Source organism: Sinocyclocheilus grahami, unplaced genomic scaffold (assembly GCF_001515645.1).
Source record: "Sinocyclocheilus grahami isolate Dianchi unplaced genomic scaffold, SAMN03320097.WGS_v1.1 scaffold627.1, whole genome shotgun sequence".
Taxonomy (NCBI): domain Eukaryota; kingdom Metazoa; phylum Chordata; class Actinopteri; order Cypriniformes; family Cyprinidae; genus Sinocyclocheilus; species Sinocyclocheilus grahami.
This window is the reverse complement of record NW_015505806.1, coordinates 18,391-30,108: the sequence shown is the minus strand read 5'-3', so window position 1 is coordinate 30,108 and position 11,718 is coordinate 18,391. Positions and strand designations below refer to the sequence as shown.

The following is an 11,718-nucleotide window of genomic DNA, read 5'->3' as shown; positions in this document are numbered from 1 at the left end:
GAGAGAGAGAGAGAGAGAGAGAGAGAGAGAGAGAGAAACACAGAAAGAACAGAGTGAAGAAGAAATGAGAACAGCTGGAGGTTAGTAGCATTTCATGGTTTACTCAAACCAACCTGGAGGAGGTGAATCTGATGGGATCAGACAGCAGGACACCGAGAGCTGTTTGGAAGAGCTCATATACTCACTAGCAGAGCTCGACAATACGAACGGCCCAGTGCAACAGTCATACAGTGAGTGTGTGTGGCTTGATGGACATAGACGAAGTTGTTGCAAAATTGTGAAAATTACTTGTGACGGTCTTGGAAATGTTGAACAAATCATTAATTTCAGGAACTAAATCACCGTATGCAATCATTTTCAGTTACATTATACTCATATTACAGAATTTCAGCTATTAGAAAAAAATATTGCACTTAAAATTGAATGTAAATTAAAAATATACCCACAAATTAAAAGCCTAATAAAATGAATGATATTTTATTCAAGTTTAACTACTCTAAATGTAACTATATATATATATGAAGAGTTCCAATGCAAAAGCCTCTAAAAGTCATCTTGGTCAAAAATTAGGTAATACTGAGTGAATGCTCTCCACACATAGTATATGTTCATCAAGTACTTTCACTTCAAACGTGTTAAATCCCAGCCTCAACCCATTCAGAAGTACCAATACTTACATAGAAACCTATATAAGAAATTCTAATTTTAAAGAAAAACGTCAGACGTACTTAGAGGCTTTTGCATCTGAAGTCTTCATATATACACACACATTTTATTCATTTATTAGGGATGGCAAGATTCACCGATTCGCAAAAGTTGGCATTTTTATCGCGATGCATCGTTTCTAACATATTTGCATCAGTAAAAACGGATTTATTTATATATAATTATTAGTAGATGCACTATACTTTTATTTAGAAAGTGACCAATAATTTGTGACCAATATTTTACATGTAGCGCATTCTCTCATCACCTCTGCTGCTACGTGAATATGACGAATCACAACACTACGGAGACCGAGGCGTGTCCTGAGAGTCACACAGAATATAGATTATCATGGCAGTGGTAGAGCTGCATCTTCCACCAAATAATTAGAATGAACCAAAGAAATAAAAACTAATTATCTATACCATATTGGATTGCATGGCATCATACTTTTTTCCACTGCATCGTAATAGGGGTGAATTGTATTGCACTGGTAGTTACTTCATATGTATCTTTAATTTATCGTATCATTGGCTATGCATCAAGATGCACATCGCATCAGACTCAGTTATGGAGATGCACATCCCTAATATATATATTCATGCCACAAAGAAAGTAGAAGGGAAAAAACCTTATTGTAGATCCCTAGCTAGGATGACATTCACCGTATTTCAATTTTAATTCTCATGCCTTCGTAAAATATGTAAATAGCAGATTGGGAGCTTAGAGCTGACTTTGAGAAAACAAAAGCAGTCACCCGAAGTGAAAACGTCTATTTTCACTAGTGACAACACATGCATTGGAAGATAAAATGCATAAAACACTTAAATAAATATAAAACGATAAATAAAAATAATGAAATTTATATATACATTTTACAGCTTTAAAAAAATGTTACAAAAAATTCACTGTAAAATTATGAAATCTGAAAGATATCTATTGCAACACTGCTCTCCTTCAGTAAAAAGTGGGGAATGTTTTAAAACACGGTTACAAAAAATTCACTGTAAAATTATGAAATCTGAAAGATATCTATTGCAACACTGCTCTCCTTCAGTAAAAAGTGGGGAATGTTTTAAAATAATAATAATAATAGGGTGTTATTACATAATATAGAAATATAACTTTTAGATTTTCTGAAGAAACGGTTGCTAGGGTGCTCTGAGTATTAGACATAATATTCTCAAATGGCTCAGATCTGCTCTCTTAATGCAGGTCTGGGAGATCTCTCCTCAACACGCAACACAATTTGAAGTATGATTCATTTTCAGTGGCGTTTAATACTTATATTTTGGTTTTAGGGTTTGTTTAAAACCACAACCCTAAGTATTGGTGATGCTAGCTTGTGAAGCCTCTCCATTCGCAAATTGAGAGAATAGGTTTATCGGCACAGGTGGATACTTTTACTGACATTTACTACTAGTGCAGTACAAACACAGCTTATAAATGGCAGGTAATCATGCGGTTTAATAAACAGACGTTAGAACAGAATTGACCGTCATCTACTTCCATGAGAAAACCTGATTAAAAAGCCACAGATATTTGAATAGTAGGAGAGAATGAATTTGCCTATCATGTAAATATGGGGAAACCAACGTGCAGCGCTTTAGGAACTTTCCCCACATGAAAATATCGCCTTTATTAAGAAACGAGAGCTCACGTTCTCCTTGCTATAATGTCTCATATAATAACCATAGAAGAAACCCATGACTTCTACCAGTGCTTCTGACTTTATTAGAGCCACAGCAATAAAAGCACATAGAACTGAAAAGGAAGTAAAGAACAAAAAGGACAAAAATGAGATGTTTACATAGTTTTACATAAAGCCAAAATAATTAAAGGTTCTGTACAAGAATAGATGGATAACAAAACACAATGTAGAGGGATGAGAGGAAAAGAAAGGCTGGAAAGAGCAGAGTGAAGTCGTTCAGCCGGCGGGACGCGTCTTTGATGAACAATTTATCTGCGCAGGAAGGAAAAGTGAAAAGAAAAAAGGTGATGGAAGGGACAGAGAAAGCAATCAAACACAAGAAGAGGGAAGAAACCACCACATACAGGAGCCACGATGCTTATTTATTCTACAGAGTCTCCATTAATCTCTGATATCAGAAACATATCCGGCTAATGCTATATCCCTGATAAATGCTGAATGGCCATAGAGAGGAGCCAAACAACCTCACGGCTGACTTACCAAGCAGTTCACGCTCCTAAACAACTACTACATATGACACGACAGATACGATCAGAAAGCATCTCTACACAGCAGGCTGTGGGCCTATCTTCTGAACAGAAGAAGACCTTGTTAGTAGATCAATTTTACACCAGAGGAGAGGAACACACAGGAAGTCACGGAGCATGAAACATTTCCCACTGTAAAAACGTGGAGCATTTCTGACTATACATCACATGCTTTGGGGTTAAGACTTCACAGTACTGCCAGTAGGGCTGGGTCATATAGTCCATCTTTAGAAAGCTCTCTATATTATTGTGTTATACAATTACTTGTTTAACTTTCATAAAGATAGTTAAATGACTTTGAGATTAGACGGATTTCTCAAGTCAGAATAGCAACAATATCAGGAAATTCAGTTCATGAATCAGTACATTTTTCAGTGAATCGGTTTAAACCGACTTTGATTCAGTGATGACTTTTTTTCCCACAGAAATCCCCGTGTCAAAATGTTTTTGTTAAAAATATGCACTACCTTTTCAAATGCTTGGGGTTGGTAAGATTTCACTGTTTTTGAAAGACGCATGTACACCAAGAAAAATTGTGAAATATTATTACAATTTAAAAGAACTGTTTTCTATTTAAATATATTTTAAAATGTAATTTATTCCTGTGATGCAAAGCTGAATTTTCAGCATCATTACTCCAGTCTTCAGTGTCACATGATCCTTCAGAAATCATGTTCATATGCCGATTTGGTGATTAAGAAACATTTCTTAATGTTGAAAACAATTTTTGCCGCTTAATATTTTTGTAAAAAAAAAAAAATTTTACGAATCTTTTAATATGTTCCTTTAAATGGTTAAAAAGAACAGTAATAGTAATCAATTTACTGCATCCTTGCTGAAGACTAGTAATATTTTCTATCATTTCTAATCTAATAATTAATAATATACATTTTCATATATTTATTAATTTATATTATTTTTAATTTTAGCATCTTACTTTACTGACCTCAAACGTCTGAACGGTAGGTAGTGGGTGTATTAATTTTTTTACATGCATGTTATGTTAATATAAACAAAAATGAAATATTCTGAGCATTTATTTAGTGGAAAAAATATTTCATTTTTATACTTTTTTTAAAAAACATTTTCTCAAACATTTCAATTGAATATATATATATATATATTTTTTTTTTTTTAATATTTAATTTTACATTTTTATAACAAAATATAAATAAACTTAAAGCTGTATCACCCAGCCTTAGTAGCAAAAATGTAACCAAAGTTTTGAGTTAGAAGTTTTGTTTTCTCACAAGATTTAAAAAAAGTAATACAATAGTTATGACTTCAAATCACAAGACTCATATACACTGACTCTACAAGCCATGGCCTTAACATTAACACATGGATGGATTTGCAATAAGCAAAATACTTAAAATACCTCAAATAACAGTACAGGACCCATAAGTCTTGTAGAGTTACAGAGATAGAGTTTTAAAAAGAATGAAGATACAAGACCTTATTTAGAGCGGGTGAGAGGGGAATTATGAGTAATGGGGGAAGGGCACAGGCAGAGATCGCAGATGAATTACATTGAAGTCATGTCGTTGAGAGCGTGGTCCAGCTCCTCGCTGATGGCTTTGTACTTGAGTTTCTGGGAATACAACTCATCTATCAGGATTCAGGACGGTGTGTTTGATGGAGGGGAGACAGAGAAGGGTGGAGAGGAAGAGGTGGAGGGAAGGGATAAAAACAGGTGCAGGAGTGAAGCATCCAATCCAGTGGCAAGACCGGCCCCGGTGAACAGAGTGACAGACAGCGAGAGGTGGAGGGAAAACAGAAAATAAAGTTAAGGAGGAATGGAAAGGAACTGAAACACAAGGCAAAGACCATGACACATTCGTCAGAGCCACCGTGAAATACCAAACTGGGTCGCTCGCAGGTCACTTACTGAACAAGATGTTAAATTAAATCTGTCATGATTTATTCACCCTCAAAACCGGCATGACTTTCATTCTTCAGTGGAAAACAATTTCATTTCTGCAAAACACCCAGAACACCTCTTTTCAAGCCTTTTGTAGCTCTTAAATCTCATTCAACTCAGATATGGCTTGTCTAGATGTTATTCCAGGTGTCACTGGTTTCTGTTTCTCTTGTCATTGATATCAAACCTCCGTGTCTTGAATATTTTGCATTCTTTTTATATAGTGCACAAGTCATACACTGCTTTTACAGTATGTCAAAGGTTGTGTGTTAGCACATGCCAATAATATAAAATAAATTCACTACTGTTTAAAAGTTTGGGGTCGGTAAGATTTTTATGTTTTTGAAAAAACAAGTGTCTTATGCTCAGTCACCAAGGCTGCATTAATTTGATCAAAAATACAGAAAAAAATAAAAATGTTACTACAATTTAAAATAACTAAAACCGTTTTCTATTTGAATAGATTTTAAAACGTAATTTATTCCTGTGATGGCAAAGCAGAATTTTCAGCATCATTATTACATGATCCTTCAGAAATTATAAATCATTTGCTGATTTTCTGCTCAAGGAACATTTCTTTTCAATGCTGAAAACAGTTGTGCTGCTTATTTTTGTGGATACCATGATTCACTTTTTTTCAGGATTCTTTAATGAATACAAAGTTTATTTAAAGGGTATTTATGTAAAATAGAAATCTTATGTAACATTATAAATATCTGAACTATAACTTTTGATCAAGTTAATGCGTCCTCTCTGAACAATTTTTTTTGTAAAAAAATAAAAAACCTTCCAAACCTTTGAACAGTTGTGTAAATATTCTTTCAAGGTGATTTTATTGTCATTTTGGGACTCATTATCAATTCCTATTATGGGAAAAGTGGGAAAGAAGCACTCTGGGAATTCACATGTGAACTTTGTTCATGTTCCACAGAAGTAAATGAAATCAAACAGGTTCGACATGAAGGCGAATAAATAACAGTTTTCATTTTTGGATAAACTACCCCTGTTAAGGTTCTTACTGATGCCTCATTGACCAGGATGTTGAATTATCATAGATACATTAAAGTGCAAACACGGCGTTACAGTTATGAAAATGAACTTGGGCTTGTGTAAATCCAAATGAGCAGGACGGGAGAAGACCATTTAACAGCAGCTCATAAAAGCCTAATCTAGTTTAAATGCTGCGTGTAATTGCACCTCAATAACACGGGTGTCATCTTATAAAACAATGTGAAGTCTGTGTGTGGATCTGCACAATGACTGGTCTCTTCGCAAGAGGTAATGCTTAACTGTGCGACTGAACGATAAGAAAGCCAGTAGGGCAGAAGGTTTGAGGAACAGAATGACAGTAGAGAATTAAAAGGTTGAAGGCTTTATGACCTGAAGCGAAAGCAGTCATCGCTCTGAATACTTCACAACCACACGCATGAATAAAAATGGGACCGGGACTGAAATGACATGAATGAATGAAAATGAAAGTCGTACCTTCAAGGTCATCAATGGTCTTCTCAAGCTTGGCGACTGACCTCTCAGCGAACTCGGCACGGGTCTCGGCCTGCAGCAGAAAAAAAAAGTTAGTCATTTCTAGCTAATAAATTATTTAAATGCCCAGAACTGGTGAAATTGTTTTTTTTTATCAAATAAATTATTATTATGTGAGATGTATACACCATGATGGTAATCAAAAACTATTCATATAGTCAAGTAAGACTTGACATACTAGCCTCCCCTGGACAGAAGGATGACTAAATATCATATGATAAAGATGTTCATACCTCCTTCAGTTTGTCAGTGAGGACCTTGATCTCCTCCTCATATTTGTCTTCTTTCTGCGAGTACTGCAGACATCAACACAAACCAGCACACATGAGCACTTAGCACTACATTAGCACTCTGCTCAATAGCACACTTAGACTGTTTGTTACGGCACATAAACCTGATTTTTCGTCCCAAGTCTGATCTCTAGGACTGACCACCTTTTGTAAATGACAACATTATGTAGTCAATATTCAATTATATCTACTTCGGTTGCCATAGTAGTGACTTGAGCACCAGCAAGAAGTTTAAGAGTAGTTGTAACTGTAGAAATTTCACATTCACACACAAAATTGATATTACCTTTATTTTGATTATTGATAACTAGCGAGTGACTGGTAACTGTGGTTTTTTACTTGAACATGACTGTGTCCACTGTCAATCTGAAAATTAAATGTATGTTTCGACTGTGTAGATATGTATAGGTAGATGCCACATTCAACCGCATCAGACACAATGATGTGTCCGCTATCTTGGAATGTATCTTGGTCAGTGTGTCATCACTCACAGTAAAAATTTCCAAGAGTTTTCCAAGATGCCACTACATTGTGCTGCCTCAGGTTGTAAAAACCACTGACATGTAAATTATCAAAGAAATGTGACAACTTTTCACAGATGAGAATGTGTTTGTTTTGTGTTTTTAATATGTACTAGGGCTGTCAAAACGATTGATCGCTATTAATCGTATCCAAAATAAAAGTTTCTTTACGTAATGTGTATGTACTGTGTATATATATAAATACATGTATACATTTAAGAAATACATATACATATATATATATATATATGTTTGTATGAATCATGTATATATTTCTTAAAATATATTTATAAATGCACAGTACACACACATTCCACAAAACTAATTTTTAGTCTGGATGTGATTAATCGATCTGACAGCCCTAGTATTAAAGGGGTCCTATTACGCTTTTTCACTTTCAACTTTAGTTAGTCTGTAATGTTGCTGTTTGAGCATAAAAAAGATCTACAAAGTTACAAAGCTCAAAGTCCACTTCAAAAGGAGATATTTTATTTAACAGAAGTCACTTTTCAAAAACTACAATGAACGACTCGTTTGGACTACAACGCATATTTTCCGGGATTTGTGACATCACAAATATCGACGAATGGGACGAGACCTGGTTGAGCTGCACTAGAGAAGGCAAAGAGTGTTATCACTGTGTCGGAGACACGCTAGCTTTCCCAAGGCAGACGAACTTAAGAGTGGTTACAATCATCCGGGTTTAAATCGTGCTCAAATTGATTTGATTTTGACGCAATATTTACACTGAAGCTCGCAGGCGGTTATGGTAAGGGGCATGACATTTCCCGACCAGGCGGCGAGTGCTGCCAATCCCAACACACACTGGCCCAGCTAACCAATCACAACACATTTCATATTTCAGAAGGCAGGCCTTCATTTGATACAGGAACTATTCGAGCCGTTCATGCCAGACTGGGGAGAGAGGTGTTGTAATGTAAAATATGTGAAAAATAATGTGTTTTTCGAACAACCTAGTATGAGAGCCTGTTCTAGTACACCCCCAAAACAAAATCAAGACTTTGTAAAAGAGCATAATAGGACCCCTTTAACTCAACATTAAAAAGTTACCATATTTCAAAAACCTGTAATATTGTGTAAGCTAATGTTGAGCAAAATCATCTGCTAAAATCTACTGGAGATTCAGATATTCATACATACGTATAACTACGGATGCAGAAGCGAAGTTAACTTGCTCTTGAGTATTCACAGACCGACTCGGACCATTCCAATATGGCGGACGACTTACTTAGAAACAGCCACTAATTAGGCATCTATGTATTTCTATCTATGGTGTAGTCAATATTTAATTACATCTGTGTATGTTGCCAAACAACCTAATAATACATCCAGAAAGACATCCAAGAGAAGTTAGTTTATTTTGGATCCCTGTCTGAACAATTACCATAATCACTACCACCAAGTTACCGAAAAAAAAATGTTGATGCACCAGTTAGGCCAGCACCACAGCAGTACAAATCAGAAAATTGGTAATTTCAGCAAAGCTCACAATTCAACCCCTCACTGACATTATACAGACAAAGATGAATTGTTAAACATTTAGAAGCACTGGTTATCACTGTTTGTTGAGGAGGAGGGGTGGACGGTGTGCCTAGGAGAGCAGCAGCAGCACACCTACCTTCTCAGCCTGGGCTTCCAGGGACTTCAGGTTGTTGGTCACAGTTTTCAACTCTTCCTCAAGCTCAGCGCACTTGCTGGTGTTTTACACATAGGTCGCAGAGGAGAGGAGGAAGAACAAGAGGAGGAAAGGTACATTGAGAGAAGGAGAACCAGAAGCAGGTTGGAACAGAGGTACAAAAAAAAAAACACATGAAAACAAAGAAACAAGGAAAAAAGACAAAATCAAAAACAATAAAAAAAAAACTAAAGAACAGAAAAAGACACACAGAAACAACTATAAAACAAAAACAACAAGAAAACATCACAAGAAAACAAAATTAAACCTAAAAAATAAATAAATAAAAGACAAAAACACAAAAGACAAGAAAAAGAACAAAAACAAACCAAAACAAATCAAAAACAAAACGAAACAACAAAGCTATATTTGATCAGATTACAAAATACGGCAAATCTTTTTTTTTTCCCATGCTGAACTGCAAGCATCTGCTTGCTCAAACTAAGTGTGAAAGGACATGTGGCTTGGCAGGAAGTCATTAGTTTCTCTTTTTCTTGTGTGTACGCAAAGATATTATTTAAACTGTACTGAGCTGGATGTTGACATCACTGAATTCAATGATGAACTGTCTTTAACTGAAAAATGAGTGTTTACTATTGTCATTTTGCATTATTGACACTATTTTCCTAATTAATGCTGTTCAGTTGCTTTGTCACAATCTGTATTGTTAAAAGCGCTATATAAATAAAGGTGACTTGACTTGACTTGTAATAAAGCTGAAAAGTATAAAAAGAGTCCTGAAGGATTTCAATAGCTTGAGCCACCGAGGATGCAGCTGAATAAATAATTGTATCATCAGCATTATAAATTTTACTTTGCAGATGTTATTCCATCTGTTAGCTCTGTTATCTTCTAAACCCGTGTTTTCTTGTAATATCACAACAGTCCCCATCAGAACAGATGAATGTGAGGGAAAAAGCACTTAAGAGCTACACCAGGTCTCGGTACAGAGTGGTTCTATGCAGGCGCACTGGGCTGGAGACAGAGGGCCTCTGTGTGGGCAAACAAAGGAAGGGAAATGCAGCCTAGTGGCTCTACAAATTGCTGTTTATTCAGGAACCCACTGGCTCTACGCAAACAGCTCACGTCAGTTGTTTAGGCCAAAAACAGCATCACAACTACAACCGTCCACAATGCCCTTGATTTTTCTGCTATATGCAGAGGCATTTCAACGGCTTTCAAAACTTTCAAAAAACAATGTCTAGTCAGTGCATTTTAAATTTAAAAAAATTAACAAAAACAAAACACTATACATTTTAAATGTTTTATATAATTAAAATTATTATGCATTTAAATAATGCTTCATTTTATAGCATATTATAAATATTATATAAAAAAGTGTGTGTGTGTGTGTATATATATATATATATATATATATATATATATATATATACACACACACACACACACACACATTTATATATAATAAATGAAGAGTTCATTTGCAAAAGCCGATAAACGCCGCTTTAAAAAATAAAAAATAAAAAATAAATAAATAAATAAAAAAAGAGTTGATTGCCGTGTATTATTCTCCACATATAGCGCGATCCGAACCCTAAACACGTTGTGTCAAAAAGCCGGTTTTGTCCACTTTCAAAGCATCGCGATTTCACGTTTTACTGCAGAAGCGAGAAGGGTATAACTGCAGCCCGGAGATCTCCAAATGGGGGCAGGAACTCCAAAACGGGGTGGGAGCTCCAAAATAGGGCGTGGCTTCCTCCCATTGACAGACAGGCACATGACACGCATGCGCAATTTTCCCCCCAATCCACTTCAGTGCAAACTCCGCCCCACAGCTGATTCTAAAGATTTTATTGGTTGTGTCAATTAAAGTGTTGATTTCCTACATTATGCTACAAAAAATGCTAACCCCTAAACCTACCCCACACCTGACCCTAACCTTAACCAGTGAAATTGACTGCACGGCAGGATTGGCGTGGTAAAGAAAGCTGCAGTTCAGGAGATAAACAGTTAATAAGATATGAGATTGTTCCGTAACTCCCCAACTGGACCTCACCGGACAATGGCACCTTTTTAGTTACACCCAGCGTCACTACTCCCTCCTTCCCTGCGAATTTCGAGCCCCGGGACGCCCCGTTGCTTAGAACAAAGCGATAGAGCGATCTTTCCCCTGCGCTGGGCTGGGACTGCTCGAGGGAGAGCTTGTGGGTGATTCCCGTTTACATCATGAAGCAGATGTTCAAACTCCAGTCCGAACACCACTGGCCACGAGCTTTGGGCTCTGCTCTCACGGAGAATATTTATTTATATAGCATATTTTATTTTAGATGAACTACAAACAATGTTAAATTTATAAAGTTTTATTTTGAAATGCAAGTCAATAACAATTGGCTGAAGCCAGAGCCAATGGTGAAAGCCTTTGCGGGAGGAGACCCCGCCCCACATTTGGAGTTCACGCCCCATTTTGGAGATCTCCGGTCTGCAGTTATATCTACTTGGCAGAAGCCGACAAGCGCCCTTGTTGTTTTTGAACAGAAGCCAATAAGTCCATTTTAGCGAATCAGCGCGCTGTATTCAGGTCACGTGACAAGGCTAATTTCACTTTGAAAAGACATGCTAGCTGAGAGGAGTTTCGTCAAAGCTGATTAAAAGTGATCGAGGATGGATCATTTCGACGAACTTGATGAACCTGTGATATCTTCTTCAGGGTGAAAAAGGAAAATGAAAGCTGAAACGTTTTCACTGAACCTTGTAAAAGCAGCGCGTTACAATGGTGAGGGAAAAGCTTGGTGTATTGCGTGTAATCACATCCATACAGTTTATGATCACAACAACAACAACAAC

At 36.3% G+C, this 11,718-nt stretch overlaps 1 protein-coding gene across 1 annotated transcript in view; it reads right to left on the bottom strand.

The window, feature by feature from the left end:
* LOC107557977 (tropomyosin alpha-1 chain-like) overlaps nt 1-11,718 on the bottom strand; it is a 25,213-nt gene that overhangs the window by 2,143 nt on the left and 11,352 nt on the right. Inside the window, exons 4-6 of the mRNA XM_016241575.1 lie at nt 8,857-8,932; nt 6,640-6,702; nt 6,350-6,419 (exon numbers count right to left, since the gene is read on the bottom strand). Coding sequence (XP_016097061.1) covers nt 6,350-6,419; nt 6,640-6,702; nt 8,857-8,932 — 209 coding nt within the window. The remainder of the gene's footprint in view (nt 1-6,349; nt 6,420-6,639; nt 6,703-8,856; nt 8,933-11,718) is intronic.